We start from the raw sequence: 19,942 nt of genomic DNA, 5'->3' as shown, positions 1-19,942 counted from the left end.
TTATTTGAGTTTTTACTGTTTCTATTTAAAAAAGTAAAAAAAATAAACGGGCTCTTCTAATTGACATTTATATTTCAAGTTGTCCCTGTCATGTGTTTCTCTTTTGTTTCCTGGGCCCGGTGTCTAATGGCCCATTGGGTGTCAGTGACACCTCTTGCTTCGTGTCCCAGGTTGGCTTGGTGTGGAATGTGCTAATTTGTCCCCTATATTCAAAGTCTGATTTCCATTGATTGTTGGCTGTGTTTAGCATGTATATGGCTGTGGAGTTTTGGTTCAAAATCAAAACAACTTGTCTAATATTTTGGCATGTTTAAACCTCCAGGAAAATCCGTGTTGAGGTTCTTGATCCATTGTTTTTAATTAAAACGTCTTTGTCCTACTGTCCAGTTGGGATTGTGTTGAAGTCCAGATACTTTTAGAGCTTCAATGCCGTGAGCCATGTAATGTTGAACAATCCTTGTAGTTGTCTTTTTTGCATTGTTAATATTGTATTTGTGTTGTCTCAGCCTTGTAGCTATTGTTTTACTCGTTTCTCCGACATATTGTAAGCCTTTGTTTGGGTTTGAAGTATTCTGGTCTCTGGCGTGCTGGTGTGTTAATTCCTTTTAGCTTGCTGTGTACCAGATAGTCTTTAAGATTTTTTTATTTTCTGTAGGCCGATATAATCTTTTTTTTTTGTTTCGCGAAGGAGAAGGGAAAAAAAACTAACAATAACAATAAAGGACCAAGACCTTTCAGGACTGCTTGGTCCTTTAAATAAAAAAAGATCATAGAAATAAATATACAATAAAGAGAGTTCCACCGTGTTCAGTTTGGAACATACAGACACAGGTTTGTGTTTCCACCGCATTGTGTTGGACGGAACAATTGTCATTGTTTGATGCCTAGCTGAATGGTTAGAGAGCCTGTCTGGAGAGAAGGAGTCTCCTGAGGTTTGAATCTCAGTAAGTGATGCTGAGAGGTGGCTCACCATCAGGTGGGATGAGATGTTGATCCATCATTTCTTGATCTTTCTGCTGTTCATCATTTAGAGCTAGTCATACACACCACGTACTCTGGTCCCAGCAGATCAGGCACAATTTTCTATTTTATTTTTTACTGATTATGTATATAGTATACGTATGACTAGCTCTAAATGATGACGTAAGAAATATGGTCATTTCGTCATCATTGGTCCAGCAACACAGGCACAGATTTGATGTTTTTCTGCGTAAGCCTCGAATGGCGGAACAGCTGTCACGACGAAGGAGACCGGGCGAAAATATTACTTGCGCGCTCTGCTTGCGCAAGTAAATATACAATAAAGAGAGTTCCACCGTGTTCAGTTTGGAACATACAGACACAGGTTTGTGTTTCCACCGCATTGTGTTGGACGGAACAATTGTCATTGTTTGATGCCTAGCTGAATGGTTAGAGAGCCTGTCTGGAGAGAAGGAGTCTCCTGAGGTTTGAATCTCAGTAAGTGATGCTGAGAGGTGGCTCACCATCAGGTGGGATGAGATGTTGATCCATCATTTCTTGATCTTTCTGCTGTTCCTTCGTCAGGAATGTGGTCTCAGTTGTTGTGTTGGTGTGTTGGTTGCCATGGCTGCCAGTTCCCACCTGATGTCGTGGGGGAGTTCTGATTGGTCAAGAGCGTACTGAATAACTTCTAGCTTACATAACGTCTTAAGACAAGGACTCAAGTCTAAGATGAAAAGCTCATCAGAGATGTGATCTCCTTTGTATCCTCCAAAGAAGATGATACGATCTCCCACAGTGCAACAGCGCATACCACGCATTGGACATGGTCCTTTCCATTTGGGCTCAACCTTCTTCCAGGAGAAGGTCTCTGGACTGAATTTCCACACATCATTGAAGGTCTGGTTACCGTTGCAGCCACCAAATATGTACATCTCTCCATTGTAGGTAAATGCTGAATGACACCAGCGTCCTTCTGGTAGAAGTTGTGCAGAAGGTTTGTCCAGCCAGGCGTTTGTCTCTGTGTCAAACACTCTGATGCTGTTGCAGAGCCAATGGTTTCCTATGCCCATCAATACAAACATCTTGGTACCAATGATGGTAGCAGAGTAATCTGATGAAGCAGGAGGTGGAGTTCCTCTGGTGTTAACTAAAGCCCAGACCATTGTGCTGGTGTCCAACTTGTACATGTCATTAGTCAATATAGTCAGCTTGGTGTGTCCTCCATGGATAAACATGACCTTCTCCAACACACAGGCTGAGTGGTACCACCTCTCCTCTGGAACAGTCCCAGAAACCGTGGGTTGGAACCATCTGTGGGAGTCAACATCAAATGCAAAAAGCACATTGCAGTAAGGCCTCCCTCCCCAGATGTAGACTGTATCTTCCACCAGCACAGCTGTGTGGCCCCAGCGCTTGGATGGAACCTCAAGGTCACCGTCTCCTCTTCCAGGTTCCACTGGAGGTAACTTCTTCCAGCATAAAGACACTGTGTTGAAGACATGGACATCCATCTGTTCTAAGATGTTGATGGTCCCTCGATCACAGTCTGTCTGTCTGTCTGTCTGTCTGTCTGTCTGTCTGTCTGTCTGTCTGTCTGTCTGGCTCTCTTCTCTCTCTCGACGTCTACAGTCATTTTCATCATGCATCATCTTATATCTTCTGGTGTGACATCACACGAGACACAAACTGTTGCAATGCATGCCTTAACAACGCCAATTAGTGCAGCTGTTCATATGCACCCTTTGAACTCTATTGCTATATTTATTACTTCATTGCGGCTACCTTGGGGTCTATGGATCTATTGGTCTTCCACACACTACAGCGTTCCCTAACACTGAGCTGTGTTGTAGCTCTCTCTCTTGCGCGCTCTCTCTCTCAAGCTGACTGGCTGAGCACGGAATGTGATGTATGGTGATAACAGTGCCGCTCACGTCACGTGGGTGTGATATTTTCCTGTTTCAATTGAAACTGGTGAAACATACTTAAGGCCTCCTATGCTCTTTGTATCCTACTGTCTGGCAGGTATATCTCTTTGTATCCTACTGTCTGGCAGGTATATCTCTGTGTATCCTACTGTCTGGCAGGTATATCTCTTTGTATCCTACTGTCTGACAGGTATATCTCTTTGTATCCTACTGTCTGGCAGGTATATCTCTTTGTATCCTACTGTCTGGCAGGTATATCTCTGTGTATCCTACTGTCTGGCAGGTATATCTCTTTGTATCCTACTGTCTGACAGGTATATCTCTTTGTATCCTACTGTCTGGCAGGTATATCTCTTTGTATCCTACTGTCTGGCAGGTATATCTCTGTATCCTACTGTCTGGCAGGTATATCTCTTTGTATCCTACTGTCTGGCAGGTATATCTCTTTGTATCCTACTGTCTGGCAGGTATATCTCTTTGAAAACCTTTAGTGCTACGATTGTGCACGGGGAGACGACAATTTTAGCACATTTTGCCTGCCCCAAAATGTAATTCCTGGAAACGCCACTGGATTCAGACGCTGCGAGGAGATGGAGGTTCTGTGTTGTAGCAGGAAAGAAAATGTCAGTTTTTCCAGTTCCAGGGCATGGCAGGTATAGCAACTATAGCAGATGACTCAAGGAGCTTAACTTAATCCAAGCACTGCAATTAGATATTCCTACGAGCTTGGTATCATCATCATAAAAGCACTTAAAATGTAAATGTGAAGAAACCCACACGAGTTGGTGGTAGAATGAAGTGGAAACCCATGGACGAAACCAGTATGACAAAGATAGGAGGCCCCGAGTTGAGAAATAAACAGAAGCTTACATTGAAAGTTGACAAGAAAATGAAGAAAAGAGAAACTGAAATAGTTATAGGCACACCCCCGTCTCTGCCATGTCTCATGAGAGAATAGAATGGTGGCAAAACTTCTATTTCTATCTCTTGGACTAGCCCATTCTGACCCGAGATCAGATTCTAAAAAAAATGTCTTCTGCATCCTGACAGTTTTCTGAAAAAGCTATGTTTCTATGTCAGTCGTTCGAATTTTCAAAAGATAGCAGACCTACAAGCTCGTAGCACGCCACTCGGTGGCGCACTATGAGCTTGTAGATCTGCTATTTCTCAATATAGCTAAAAGCATAACATAATGCTAACACCAAAAGGCGTTCCCGCCCAAAGTGGGCTAGCCAAAGGCACATCAACTATTTTCTCTCCCTTCTCCCCATCGTCCCTGAATGCAATCATTTCGGAATTGATTTTCATGGCTCAGAGAGAAATAATGGGAATTCTTTCTAATGTAGAAAATGTATGTGTTCCTTTTGGTTAGCCAGGATAGACCATATTTCAAGCTTGTCAGTTAGGAGAGCAAAAAATATCTCATCTTTTTGTTCGACTTTTCTTTTTTTTTGTTTCCTGGCTGCCCTCCTATCCTCACCGTCTTAAATGACAACTCATCATCTCTAGAAATCAATCATATAATTCTATACTCCTTTGGCTTTCTTCGAAACGACTGAGGAAGTTTGGCGGGCTTCCTTTTTTAGAGCTCCCCAAGTTCACATTTGTCTGTGTTTTGAGGAGATGAAAAGGCAATGCAGACCCTGCAAATCATTCTTCATTGTGAAGAGGGGAGGGTGGGTTGGTTGGGAGGGAGGGGGGGGGGGGTATGGGGGGCAATTGCCTTAACCCATTTCGGCCTGACGTCGAGGAAAAAAAAAAAAAAAGAAAAGAAAAACCTCATGTTTCTGTATCGGTGGTTTTCAATATTTCATGTCAAGGACCCCCAAAAATTATCTGTAATTGTCCGCCGACCTGAAAATATGTTGTTCCAGGGACCTCGCTCCCAGAAGCAAAGATTTGAGTTAAAAAACGGAAACTCTGAAAGAATATATATTCAAAGATTTGAGGCTAACATTTTCACGATTAAAAAAAAAATAGCACACCTACAAGCTCGTAGCGCGGCACTTTTTCAACAGCTAAAGTCTAACCCAATGCTTTAAAACACCATCCCGCCCAGAATGGCTTAACATGCCCCAGTTAGTACTCACTTACCCAGTACGTTTCCATTCATCCCCGGCACTCACATTACTCACACATCTCACTTTATGTGAAATCTCCATGTCTGTCTGGGGTGGTGCCCTCACCCCCCATTAATGGAGGAATGGGAGAACCCTCCGTCCAGGCGTCCACCCCAATTTGAAGGAGTGCACATTCAATGTATATAAACCTGTTCCCATTCTCCAGCAATTGCACCACTCCGCCAAACTATCCACTAGCCCATTTTGGGCTCATGTTTTGATGTTATGCTTTATAGCTTGTATAGGTCTGCTATTTTTGAAAAATCAAAGAACCACTGACATATAGAAACATAGCTTCTTCAGAAAACTGTCGGGATGTAGAAGATATTTTTAGAATTAAATTGTTATGCTTTAGCTATTGAAAAATAGCAGATCTACAAGCTCATAGCGCGCCACCGAGTGGCGCGCTACGAGCTTGTATAGGTCTGCTATTTTTGAAAAATCGAAGAACGACTGACGTATTGAAACATAGCTTTTTCAGAAAACTGTTGGGATGTATAGAAGACATTTTTTAGAATCTGATCTCGGGTCAAAATGGGCTAGTATCCACCCCCTCACCCATCACCACCCCAATTCAGCCCACTAAAGGCTCTCACCAGAGGGGTAGAGGCAATCCGAAAGGCAGCCTCCTCCTCCTAGCCCTCTCTACCTCTCCCCTGGATGATCCCAAATCCATTTACCTATGGCTTATCCATCAGCCGCTGTCCAGAGTGTAACAGGCTCTGCCCAGCTGCCATTACTGTACCATTACACACCAGATTCCCCCAGTTTATTACCGCTATGGTAGCGTGTCAGCTATTATTAATGATATCTCAACCCCTTGGTCTGTTGAAAGAGACTATTGATTGACAGGGGGTGGGGTGGGGTGAGGAGGTTTGGGATTGCCCAGACATGGTTTTGTTGTTGTTGTTGTTGTTATTTTCAGCACTTTCAAACCCGGGTGTGGCGTCTATAAGTTTTATACAGTTGCTTTTTAAAAAGATTTATTAGTGAGTGCACTTTAGGTCACTGATTCTTCTGACTGAATGTTTGCATGTTACTGCATAATAAGAGCACATGAGAATAGATTGTAATGCAAGGGAAATAATAATAACCCTACGATGGTGGCGTGGCCTTCTTGGTCGTTAATTTGATCACAACCGACTATAAAATAGAATGATTACATTCAGCAGCGTGCATACTGTACCTCACCAACATAATACCAACATGACATTGCCACTCGGTGGCGCGCTATTAGCTTGTAGATCTGCTATTTTTCAACAGCTAAATAATGCTTAGTTAAAAAACACCAAAACGGGTTCCCGTCCACATCCAGAATTGGCTATTTACCGGAGAGAGGGAGGAAGGATCAAAAGGTAGTATATGGACGTAGCCCGCCGAGGTTTTTTCCTCAGCATTTTGCTGTCTTATCAAAGTGAGTGAAAACTTGTCGGTTCGTGTCTGTCTGTCTGCGAGTCTCAGCCAAGCACTGGGCTTATGAATGTTGGCCGTTGTTTGATTGTTCGCCTGTTGAGAGGTCATCTCGTTGCAAAGAGGAGAGGGAACATTCAAGCCTTAAAAATGGATCACACTTGCCTCCGGTCCTTTTCTTTTCTCCGTGCCAACTGCCAACCACACTGAAAAAAAAAAACACAGACACATTGCTGCTGCTGCTGCTGTGATGACATAACAACAAGCAATAGCCTGTTGTGAAGTGTCCTTTTTTTTTTACAGTGCTTTTTGAATGGCCACAATATTGATTTCTTCCAAACCACCCCGGTTGATCGGAACAGCACACATTAGTCTTATTAAAAGAAAGAAAGAAAGAAAGAAACTAGGAACCTAAATGTGGATCTGTGGGGATCCACACTATGCCCAGTCCCAATTTGCTTCATGTCAAGGACCCCCAAATTGACACTAATTAGCCCTGCGGACCCTCATTTGAAGAGACATGCCAGGGACCCCTCCATAAGAGAAGATTTTGAGGCTCTAGCAGTGATTCTCAACCATTTTAATTTCAAGGACCCCCAGTGTGACATGCATTAGTCTATACGGACCCCCATTTAATAGCATTTATATCTCTGGGACCCCACATTTATATTGTGGAATCAATGTTAATTTAACTCTGAGGGTGTACAAATGGAACCAAATGGTTCCATTTGTACACTCTCAGAGTTACAGACCCACAAGGGTCCATTTGGTTCCTAACTATCATTTAGCTGTGGGCCCCTTGGAACTCCCTCAAGGACCCCTGGGGGGGGTCCCCGGACCCCACTTTGGGAACCCAGTACTGATCTATGAAGTCAGTCGTCTGTGACTTTATGACATTGTGGTTTCAGCGTGACGACCATGCAGCCCCATTGACTTCCATTATAGAATTAAAGTTGAAATATTTCATAAAAAGTATGAAACGGCTTACTGGCAGTCAGTGTGCATACGGAGTTCTGGCACTGACCGGTCCAGCTGTTTGCAAGATTAACTCCAGGGAGAGAGAGAGAGAGAGAGAGACGTGCACACACACACACACACACACACACACACACACACACACACACACACACACACACACACCCTGTCATAGACGGATAGCCTCTTGCAGAGCCCTGCATGCTTTTAAAAATAGCTATTGTCTTGTGTTTTTTTCTTGAACAAATCGAATGAGATTACATTGTAAAAAGTTTCCATCGAACACACAGCAGCCACAAGGGATGAAAGCCAGAGAGAGAGAGAGAGAACGAAATGTCTGTGATATAAGTTTTGAAGAAAGAATGTGGCATGCTGAGTGTCGGCACAGCGGTGAACGTTAATCTCAGATCCCAGACGTTGGTTTCTCGGGGGGTGGAGCGGGGGATTGGAGGAGGAGGAGGGCTGCCATGCTCACACCAGACTATAGGGCAAAACAATGAACACCGCTGGGGTTTAGTTCAGTGCATTATACTGCTACTCCCCTCCAAACACAATCACCACACCGATGGCAGCGGAAACCATGCAAGGCACCAACCAGCACATCAGGAGCAATTAGGGGTTCAGTGTCTTGCTCAAGGACACTTCGACACCAACTCTGGGGGAGCCCACAGGGTTCGAAACTGGGAACCTTGCGGTTTACCATCCGGCCAGCTATGGATTAATATTTTTTTAGTAAATGCAATAACAGTTTCTTCTATTTCAGCAAGCTAACATGCAGGAAGAGAGAGGCTGTATTTTCTATTAGCTTGGTATCCTCATCAATTATGTAATTCATTGGTTGGCAGGTTTTGGAACTGACCATAGGCCACCAAATACACAGGAGTTAGGAAATGGTGCCTTCTTATAATGAGCATTAGTAAGGAGACTTAAGGACCAATTACTAGTATAGGAAGACGAGGTTGAAAATGTGCTTAAAGATGGAGTGCCACGTTTTTTTCCCACCCTAAAACATGATCATCAGGTATTATTATAATATAAGGAGGAAGAATTGTTTCCAAAAAGTGTACAGTATTTGTTAAAATCATGCTTTTATGTGGGCACGCCCACCAGTATGCTTGGTGGGTGGTGATCCATCTGAACTGAAGCCGCAGCCACAGCTGTAGTTGTATGATAAAGGGGGAGGGGTTAGGGCAGGGGCTGATAATGTGATGTCACTATATTACTGTTTATTTCATTGTCCCGTTTGACTTTCAAGGGTTCAGCCTCCAGGAAGAAACCCTAAATACAAAGTTAATACATGCAGCATTGCACATAAACACGACTCCAGGGTGTCTAATGAAGTACTGTCACCTCATAGACGCATGCAAAACTATATACGTATTACAAAAAAATACAAACATTGTGGCACTCCGTCTTTAACTTATCATGCATCAAGACATTGACCCAAAACACACTGCAGACACAACAAAGGGGAACAGTGGAAGGCTAGCACCACCAGACCTTAACCCAAATGGGCATTCATTTCAACTCCTGAGAAGAGACTGAAGGGAAACACCCCAAAACAAACAATTGTAACAGGCAGCAGTAAAAGCATGTACTGGAAAAAAAGCATTGAAAAAAGGAGAATGCAGCAGTTTTGTGATGTCAGTGGGTCCTGAAATTCTTAATCTTTGTATCTAAAACCCAAATGTATCGAGTGAATTTCAAAGGCAAATAAAGGTTTTTCTCTTCTATGGTCATGACTGAAAGAATAAGGTCATGAATACAAGCGGCCGAAATTAGTTTTCTCCGATGAGTGGCTGGCATCTCCCTTAGAGATAGGGTGAGAAGTTCAGTCACACGAGAGAGACTCGGAGTAGAACCGCTGTTCCTTCGCCTGAAAAGGAGTCAGCTGAGGTGGTTTGGGCATCTGGTTAGGATGCCTCTCGGGCGTCTCCCTAGGGAGGTCCTCGATGCACGTCCCACTGGGAGGAGACCCCGGGGCAGACCGAGGACCACGTCCCACTGGAAGGAGACCCCGGGGCAGACCAAGGATCACGTCCCACTGGGAGGAGACCCCGGGGCAGACCAAGGATCACATCCCACTGGGAGGAGACCCCGGGGCAGACCAAGGATCACGTCCCACTGGGAGGAGACCCCCAGGGCAGACCAAGGAGTCAAGGACCACGTCCCACTGGGAGGAGACCCCGGGGCAGACCAAGGATCATGTCCCACAGACCAAGGCGCAGTTGGAGGAAACACATCGACTCACTGGCCTTGGAACGTCTCGGGATCCCCCCAGGAGGAAGTCACTAATGTTACTCTGGAGTGGAATGTCTGGAGCACTCTGGTGGAGCTGTCGCCCAAGCGACCCGACTACAGATAAGCGGTTGAAGATGGATGGATGGATGGATGGATGGATGTATGGATGAATAAATGATTTCCGTCTTTCGTCCTGTCTGCATGAGAGTATGCCGGCAGCCTTATCCAAAGTTCTAATTAGAATCAATTATTAATTTTAAGGATGACGCTGACTAATTGCGGATGTAAGGAGGAGGAAAAACAACAGTTTCGAGTTGGAAAAAGATAATTATTTTGTAGTTTTCAGAGTCCCTCTCAGTCCCTGAGGAACAGCCTGTCTGCTGTTGGATTGGCACCAAACAGTCCCAACTGGCTTCTAAATTGCCCAAGCAAAGTGGTGCTTGATAATGATTCTAACTTCATTTGAATTGAATATGAGCTTTTATGCTTATTATCAGCTTTAATCCCAAGCCTGCATGTGTGCTCCTTGGAACTAGAACAGGTGTTTTGGTTAATAGGCCGTCAGTCAGAAACTGATTATTTGCAGATGGCTTCCTGTTTATCAATGCTATACTCGTTGGGGTTATAATCTGTTTTTTTAAATCTGAGAATCTTCATTTCCCTGTCACATCACATCACATGCAAAAGCAGAGACGTTTCTGTGGCTATACCAAGGTTGGCAGGACATTTTTTTCGATTAATTGTTACCACTAAAATGGTGAAATGCATCAGTGAATCGACAATTTTCCGTACAGCACCCCTAACTAACTAACTAACTAACTAACTAACTATATATATATTTATATATAGTATAGGTAACCCATTTTGTTGTTGGCATCATGTCGTGCTTTAGCTATTGAAAAATAGCAGATCTACAAGCTCATAGCGCGCCACCGAGTGGCGCGCTACGAGCTTGTAGGTCTGAACGTCTGACATTTTTAGAATCTGATCTCAGGTCAGAATGGGTTAATCAGACCAGTGTGTGTCCAGTGGAAACCTCGTATGAATCTGCTCTCAGGTCAGAATGGGTTAACTATATATATGGAAGCAGGGCATCCAGGAAGCAGTCGGGGACATGGTGTGACTCTGCATTGGCAAAACAGATGGCTCAAGGTGCTGGGGAGGGACACTCTGTCATAGGGATGGTGGAGGGTGAGGCTGCCACTCCCCCACCCCACCCCACTCTGTCATAGTGGAGGGTGTGGGGTAGGGCTGCCACTCTCCTCCCCCCCCCCCCCCCCCCCCCTGACGAAAGGGAAGCCACTGGGGCGTATAGGGGGGAGTGGGAGACAGGACTCTGTGGACCACAGCCATTAGTTTGTAGCTAATGAGGAAAGAGGTGGGTGATCTCCCCATGGCACGTGTGTGTGTGTGTGTGTGTGTGTGTGTGTGTGTGTGTGTGTGTGTGTGTGTGTGTGTGTGTATATATATATATATATATATATATATATATATATATATATATATATATATATATATACACGTGTCGTGTGTCTGCGAGAGAGAGGGATGGCAATTTTGCAGATGATGGCCGTGCATGACGTGCGCTGTGCACGTTAATGACACTGCATGGGAGCATCGCCGTAGGGCGTACAGTAGGCGTTACCGTACCGGTGCCCTCTTTACGTCACAGTGCACGTTTTCCAGGGAAACGTATAAAGGCAGCAAGCTGTGTGTGTGTGTGTGTGTGTGTGTGTGTGTGTGCGCGCGTCTGTTCTGTCCTCTTGCAGGAATCAATGTCGTCATTCTCAACGGGGTGACAGATTTAACTCGGTACATTGTCCTCTGATGATTAATTGAATCTGGGCATCGCGTATATATACAGTATATATATATATATATATATATACATATACAGTATATACCGCATGTCATTAAGCCTAGCGCGTTGTGTGTGTGTGTGATTGTATGTGTATTGTATGTGTGCCCGTGTGTGTGTGTGTGTGTGTTATTGTATGTGTGCCCGTGTGTGTGTGTGTTATTGTATGTGTGCCCGTGTGTGTGTGTGTGTGTGTGTGTGTGTCAAACAGCTCTATTTGAGGTGGCAGGCACAGGTGCTCTGGCGGCATGGAAGGTTATTGGCCAACAGATGGAGTGGGGGGGGGGGGGGGGGGGGGGGCAGTATACCGGGCGGGGTAGGTAGGGTGGTGTTTGATAGGGAGGGGAGAACGGTGGAAAACTGGGTGGTGGTGGTGGTGGTGGTGGCTGCCAAGAGTGTCGACTTCTCACCGTTTCAGCCCGGCTGGTATACTGTAAATTCATGAGTTTTAATGTACTGTCTGTACGCCTGAGAGTGGTGTACAAACGGACCTGGTTTTTACAGTGTCTGATGCAGGCCGCTACAAAATCCTCTTTTGTCCAAAAAGTAACCATTTATACGTGTGCTGGTGGGGGGAGGGGGGGCTCAGAGTGCTTCCACTAAGGAAAGTATACGGCTTTCTAATGACACGACCCGCCTTTGTTTTGGTGAGTAGCAAAAACGTTCTTTTTAAATACGCTAAAGAGGAGAGGCTGGTCTGCATTCATGCGAGCGGTGGAAGTTGAGAGTAACATAGCTCTAAATGCAACGCATTAGAGCTATGGACCAGAGCTAAGGTTGACCCAAGTGGATTAGTTTTGTAGGAAAGAATATATATAAATAAACTATACGTTGTGTTTTGCAAATTCTACCACAAATCTCCCCACATTCTTTTGATATTATACATTTACATTATGAAATATGATGTTTAGAGGGTTATATAAAGTAATATATTATATAATTTTATTTTAAATATATATATAAAATATGTCTACAAAATACAATATTCTTCAGGACTTTTACTGAGATAATTATATAGTATTCAAAAGATTTCACATTACTGTATATGTTCTGCATTAGCAGCACCTCATATATGTTGCCCCTATTGCTGTGGATGGTAATTAATCATCAATGTATACCAGTGACGGCTATATGCGAGTTACAAAGCCCAGGATGTGACGGAGACCTGACTTCAAAACCAAAATAGAAAATATGACCATTAATATTAATGGGGAAAACGGAGGAGAAATTGAAGGTGGGGAAAAATCAGGGGCCGTTGGAGGTTGGGCAAATCAGTGCTTTAGTGAGTTTAACCCATTTTTGGCGGGAACCCCTTTTAGTGTTTTAAAGCATTATGTTGTAAAATAGCAGATCTACAAGCTCTCGGTGCCGCACTACGAGCTTGTAGATCTGCTATTTTTGAAAAATGTGCCTGAAATCTTTGAATATATATATATATATATATATATATATATATATATATATATATATATATATATATATATATATATATATATATATATATATTGTTACAGAGCGAGTTTTAAACTTAAATCTTTGCTACTGGGGAGGTCCCTGGAACAACATATTTTCAGATGGGGTTCGGCGGCCAATGTCATAAATATTGGGGGTCCTTGACATGAATATGTTTGAGAACGACTGACATAGAAACATATGGGTTTTTTTCAGAAAACTGTATTTTCTTTTAATTTCGACGTGGGGCCTAAACGGGTTAATACTATGGGCCCCTCTGTAGGGCTCATACTTTTCATTAATCCGCGCCGCATGAATACTAATAGCCCCGTTGGCTTAACCCCTTAAGGCCTGCAGGTTGGATTCTACAAAATGTCGTCTTCTAAATCCAGACAGTTTTCTGAAAAAACCTCATGTTTCTATTATGTCAGTCGTTCTCAAACATATTCATGTCAAGGACCCCCAAATATATATGTAATTGGCTGCGAACGCCCATCTGATTTATGTTGTTCCAGGGAAACCCCCTGGAAGCAAAGATATGGGCTCGCCCAGGGATGCCATTGGATAGGGCCTTTTAGTGGCCTTTAGTTTGAAATAATCACCTTGTCAGAGAGGGTTTCACTTTCAGTTCATTTCAACTGTGGCAGTGACTCTCTCTGACTGAGAGAGAATGCTGTTCGTTCAGAGCACATGGCACAAATGTGCCAGTGGCTCGTACAAAATCCTGCCTGCAAAAAAACTGACAATCCCCCCTAATTGGTCTTCTCGCCAGCCCCCCTTGGGCTGCAATATCCTTAAGGTAGAAGGGCAAACAGTGTATATTGACTCAGTTATCGCTTCGTTTCATCCAAAGACAGCAAAGAACAGTGGCTGTCTTTTTGTTTTGTTGTTGAATCAAGAACCAGCGGGAATAAAAGAAAACAAGAAATTGGAAAGTCACTAATATTTACCCCATTCTGGGCGGGAACCCCTTTTGGTGTTTTAAGCATTATGTTATACTTTAGCTATCGAAAAATAACAGATCTGCTATTTTTTTTAAATCTTGAAAATGTGGCGCAAATATATACCGGTAGTAGTAAAAAAAATTACTCAAATCTTTGCTTCTGGCAGGGGGGGTCCCTGGAACAACATATTTTCAGATGGGGGTCGGCGGGGCCAATTACATATAATTCTGGGGGTCCTTGACATGAAAATGTTTGAGCACCACTGACATAGAAACATGACGTTTTTCAGAAAACTGTCTTTTTGATTTAGTAGACATTTTTTTGTAGAATCATCCTCAGGTCTAAATGGGTTAAATTGTCTGCATTTTCTTGTCTTTTTTTATAATAGTGGTTCACATTCACACCATGCATTATAATGTCTTGATGCGTTTGTGTTTGTTATACTCACAGATCGCTGTTTTTTCTTTTTGCATATTTAATTAGTTTATTTGTGTGGTATGTAGACAAACAATGCAACGCCTTACAACCAGTGTTGTTTTCGTCGACTAAAACTAAGACGAAATATGTTCGTCGACTACCTTTTTCACTGACTAAAACTAAATCTATGATGACTAAAACTAAGACTAAATATACTGACAATTTTGTCAACAAATAAAAACTAGACTAAAATGTTAGGAAGGGACTAGTGGACAAGAGATCCAGTTGCATGCTGGGTTGCATGCTGAAAATAGCAGATATACAATCTCAAAATGCGTCGCAGTGCGACGCGTTGCGAGATTGTACATCTGCTATTTTCAGCATGCAACCAAAGTGTAAAATATGTCATTACAACGACATCAAGGCCTGTCAAAACACATTTTAGTCGACTAAATCAACTGTAGATTTAGTCGACTAAAATCGTATGACATTTAGTCGACTAAAACTAGACTAAACACTAGAACATTCCAGGTGACTAAAATGTGACTAAAACTAAGTGAAAACTATTCAAGAGACAACGACTAAAACTAAAATAGAAATTTGCTGCCAAAAACAACACTGCTTACAAGGTTATGTGCAAACAGGCCCTCGTTGTGGTTAGCAATGCTAATCAGGTCTTCTCCTCCCCGCTTATAGTATGACTCAATGTTGGCTCATTCTTTCAGACCGTACGGTACGTGGTGTGAGTGCGTTGGACTTTTGACCCACCTGGGTCAAAAAACTTGAGTTAAAAAACGTTCGATCTGAAAGAATATATATTCAAAGATGTGCGCCACATTTTCTCAATTAAAAAAAAACAATAGCAGTGCCGCGCTATGAGCTTGTAGATCTGCTATTTTTCAATAGCTAAAGTATTTACATAATGCTTAAAACACCAAAAGGGGTTCCAGCCCCAGAATGCTCTGAATCATGTTGGTAAATCCTTTGAATGTCTTGTCTCAGTGACATTATACAGTACAGAGCAACGTACTGTATTGAGAACTGCTCCGTGATATTTCAGCACAATATGGACCACTAAACTAAAAGTATAAGCCCGTATTATTATTATGATGATAAACGCGACGTTATAGAAAATAGTTGCAGTTGAAGTATAGCCATTATGTAAAAGAACTAATAATATCCACACAGGCTTTTAGAATCAAACGGTGTGTCGGTGAGCTTTATATACGGCTGACTGACGACCGTATAAAAGTCCAATCCATTCATTCACACATTCACGACTGATGTGAAACAACCAAGTACAGTATCATAACACAGCTCGTTTATAATGAATAATTACATACTTCATCTCTCTCTCTCTCTCTCTCTCTCTCTCTCTCTCTCTCTCTCCAGGGGGAGCAGTTGGGGTTCAGTCAGTGCCTTGCTCAAGGGCACTTCAGCGGTGTTGGGTGAGTGTCTGAGTGACAATCACTTCCCCACCCAGATTTTTCCTGCCCGCCCGGGGAATCGAACCGGCAACCTTGTTGTTGTTAGATCACCAAAACAGGCCACGTGAACAGCGTAACACCAGCTCCATGGCTACTCATTTCTACACACACTCACACACACACACTCACACTCAAGCCCAGCACACACCGGGTGCGCAGCGACGCGGCACAGGCGTTGCCGCGCGGCAACAACGCCTGGAAAATAGAACGGTGGCGTATCGGAGCGTCAGGCTAGGCGTGAACGTGCGTCGGACGCCGCCGGTGTGCGATAGGTTCATTGAAAATAACGGAGGCGGTTGTTTCGACGCGCGGCGTTCGCAGACGGTGTGTGTAGGTAGGGCTTCACGCACGCACACACTTTGTCAAAAGTTCAAATTAATTCTAAGAAGCGCTGGCGTGAAAATACAAAATAAAAAAAACTTGGAAGGTCAGGCTTAGTAAGTCGATACCCAGATAATGGCACTCGGAGCACATTTCCTATAAAAGTATGAATCTACGTTATTTATGGACGCACACTGTAAAAAGGAATGGAATGGAAGGAACCATTCTTTTCCTTCGTGGAATAAACTTTAACCCATTTTGACCTGAGATCAGATGTCAGTGGTTCTTCGATTTTTCAAAAATAGCAGACCTATACAAGCTATGAGCTTGTAGATCTGCTATTTTCCAATGGCTAAAGCATAACGTAATGCTAACACCAAAATGGGTTCCCGCCCAGAATGGGTTAACAATAAACTTGTGTCATCATTGTTCTTGACAATCCAATCATAAATATTGATAATGAAATGGTGGAATAATCAAGGTTGCTGCGCTGCGATATACCATGAGATATTGGCCCTGGTGTGTAATACTGATCTACGGCACACGGCCTCACGCCGACCCACTGCAGCACCGCCAGCACCAGAACCTGACGGTCACAGGAGTACTCCCTATTTTGGATTATTACTTAACCCATTTTGACCTGGGAACCATTCTACAAATGTCTTCTAAATCCTGACAGTTTTCTGGAAAAAAAAACATGTTTCTATGTCAGTCGTTCTCAAACATTTTCATGTCAAGGACCCCCAAGATTATATGTAATTGGCCACCGACCACCATCTGAAAATATGTTGTTCCAAGGACCCCTCCCCCAGAAGCAAAGATTTGAGTTAAAAACGTTTGCTCTGAAAGAATATATATTCAAAGATTTGCGCCACATTTTCACGATTCCAGTCTGTCCCCCAGTCTGTCCCTCTGTCCCCCAGTCTGTCCCTCTGTCCCCCAGTCTGTGGTGTTAAAGCCACTGTCCCTCAGTCTGTGGTGTTCATGGCTAGTTAAGTGACATGACTTCTCTGCCTGTCTCTGCTGTCTAGTATATAGAATCGACCATCAGACACCTTCGCAAACAGAAATAAATGGAAATAAACAAACGACAGCCATAAAAGCCTTGATTTGGCCCCAGATGAGGTTGTCTCCACATCGACAGACGGTTGACAAGTGATGGCCAGAGGGGAGAGGCGGAGGGGTGGGGGGGGGGGATAACCTCTTCACAGCAACACCCAGATGGAAGGAGACAAGAAGGGACCAAAGGGCCTCAGATAAGATTGGACAGATCAGCTTATAATGTGCAGGACGTTGTTGTGCTGCTGGGCTGGGGTGACGGCCAAGAGGAAGAGGGGCCTGCTGCTGTAGCCTCTGATAGATGTTTGTCTAGAGCTCTGACCAAATGGACTTTTAGTGAAGGCTGATGGTCACTTAAATGACTGCGTGTCAGTCAGTAGTACATGAGGCACCGGGAAGCACAAGGCACTGTTTCACGCACACACACACGCACGCACACGCACGCACGCACGCACGCACGCACGCACGCACGCACACTCACGCACGCACGCACAGATGTATGTGAGGATCATAGACTGTAAAAAATATGGACAAAGCGTTCTCCGGGTCTAACATGAACGTAAAATGAAGCCTGTCAGTCCTTGTATTGTAAATCGCCATCTTTCTACAGTAGATCCGTTTGGGCCCAGCTGGCCATTGGCTGGCCCAGACAACGAGGCGGGACTTCCCCCCTTCTTCTCCGTTGGTTTTTATTTTGACTCGAGTGGGAGGGGAATCCCGATCATAGACTGTAACGGTAGCCACGCCCCTCAGAACATACGCGACTTTATGGTCATTTTTTTAATTAATGGGACCATCATTTTCCAAAAATAATATTATGACATTAGAAATGAGACTTTAAACTAGTGACTGGAAGCAGAAAGTATTCATGACCATGTTTATTAAGGTAATACAGTCTAGGTGAAGTTGGGCCCAAATACATGGACCTCTATGGAGATATGGGTTTTTCTGGGCCACAACAGGCCATTATATGAACTTTCAGGAAATCGGGATTTCCTTGTGGCTTCACAAAATATCTGTCTGACTGCCCCCCCCCCCCCCCCCCCCGGTGAGGATAGCACAATTTTAGGACAGACATTTTGTAAATGTTATTTTGAACACTAACCTTAAAGGAGAATTGATTACTAGAAGGCTTTCTTACCTTTATTTGTAGTTGTTACGTCCCCACCAAAGAGGTCCAGGTGTTATTTTGTGCAAAAGTGCATTATTGGCGATTTCCCCTAATATAAGGCCTCAATGGGGGTTGGGTTTTTGTGCTAATTTGCTTATTTCCATCGAAATAAGTAGTAAAGTGTGCCGCTTGGGATACTATTTCCATTATGAAGAGAGGCTATATACACCAAAAAAAAAAATTGAGCGATGGAAATAAGCGAACCAGCACAACAACCCAATGCCCCATTCAATTCAATGCAATGCAATTCATTGAGGGCTTATTATGGTATAGAGGAAATAGCCAATAATGCGCTTTGCACAAAATAAAGGTAAGAAAGCCTTCTAGCATGGAATTCACGGTTCACCTGATTATACTTAGTTGCATACCCGTGTGTTGCACACCGAAATAACTAACAGCTGTCCATGGTCACAACGTGTCGCAAAGTGTTGTGAGCTTGTAAATGTTCTATTTTTGATGTCTAACATTGACACGCAATTATAAGCATAGCCTAACCCTGATTTCCTAAGCCTAACCACTAATCCTAGCCCTAGCTAACCCCAAGAACAAAGGAAGTATACAAGCGTGCCTCAGCCTAATACGGCTGGTCCGTCCTTTTTTTAATTAAGGTGCTAGTACAAGAAATGACTGACGTTTCCATCTTTCAATCTTCCTCAGTCATCAGCCAGTGAATCTTTTTCTAATTATAAGTCTAAACGATAAAACGATGACATTTCTCCTCACGATCACATTACTTATCTTACACTATAAATGCTATGTGTATGTGTCACGATATCTGTCTGTTGTATACTTTTATTATGTAGTCATGTCCTAGTGTTTCCTGTTTTCCCTAGTTACTGTTTCTTGTGTTGTCTCACCTCCCTGTGACTACTAGTTTTCTCCACCTGTGTCATGTCCCAGCCTATCCCAGTGTTGATTGTTAGTTCTGTTCACCTGTGTATTGTTATCCCTGTGTCTACTTAAACCCTCAGTTCCTTGTGTTCCCTGCTAGTGTATAGTTTGTTATGGTGTGTCCAGCCCATGTATGTCCTGTGTTGGTAAATAAATCTTCATTTAACTTCATCTGCCTGCCTTCCTGTGTGGTTCTGCACTTCGGTCCAACACCTGTCTCATACCGTGACATTATGTACGTCTGCAATCCACGTAACTCAAGAAACCTTTCAGAAACAAGAACAAGTTTCTGAGCTGTGTTCCTTGTGCTCGGGGAGTCAGTGGGATTCGTTTCCGGTGGGGGGTTGGCCTCCGCCAGGGCTGTTCATTTCGGTGAACTAAAGGGTTGCTTCACTGCTTTTTGCAGATGATGTGGTACTGATGGCACCATCGGCCCCGAGACCGTCAGCTCCCACTGGACCGGTTCCCACTGGAGTGTACGGCGGCTGGGATGGAGGATCGAGTGCAGTACTTTCATCCGACGGAGCATTGGTCCGAACGACAACCTACCTCCTCCCTCACCCTAACCCTAACCTCCCCCGGGGCAGACACCTAAACCTAACCGCAACCCTCTCCCGACCCGCAGCGCACCTCGGAGCATTGCTCCTTCGGAGCAATGCTCTGTCGGATGATAGTATGCCTCCCTGGAGGATCAGCATCTCCAAATCT

The 19,942-nt window shown here is 43.7% G+C and overlaps 1 protein-coding gene across 1 annotated transcript in view; it reads left to right on the top strand.

Moving 5' to 3' along the window:
- Positions 1-9,758, top strand: part of ppargc1a (peroxisome proliferator-activated receptor gamma, coactivator 1 alpha) — a gene marked incomplete at its 3' end in the record, with an annotated part of 88,746 nt that extends 78,988 nt beyond the window's left edge. The window contains exon 4 of the mRNA XM_083789409.1: positions 9,675-9,758. Coding sequence (XP_083645535.1) covers positions 9,675-9,758 — 84 coding nt within the window. The remainder of the gene's footprint in view (positions 1-9,674) is intronic.
- Between the last annotated feature and the right edge of the window lie 10,184 nt (positions 9,759-19,942).

Source organism: Protomyctophum parallelum (genome assembly GCF_964188405.1).
Source record: "Protomyctophum parallelum genome assembly, chromosome: 18".
Taxonomy (NCBI): Eukaryota; Metazoa; Chordata; class Actinopteri; order Myctophiformes; family Myctophidae; genus Protomyctophum; species Protomyctophum parallelum.
This window is presented reverse-complemented; position numbering and strand designations above follow the sequence as displayed.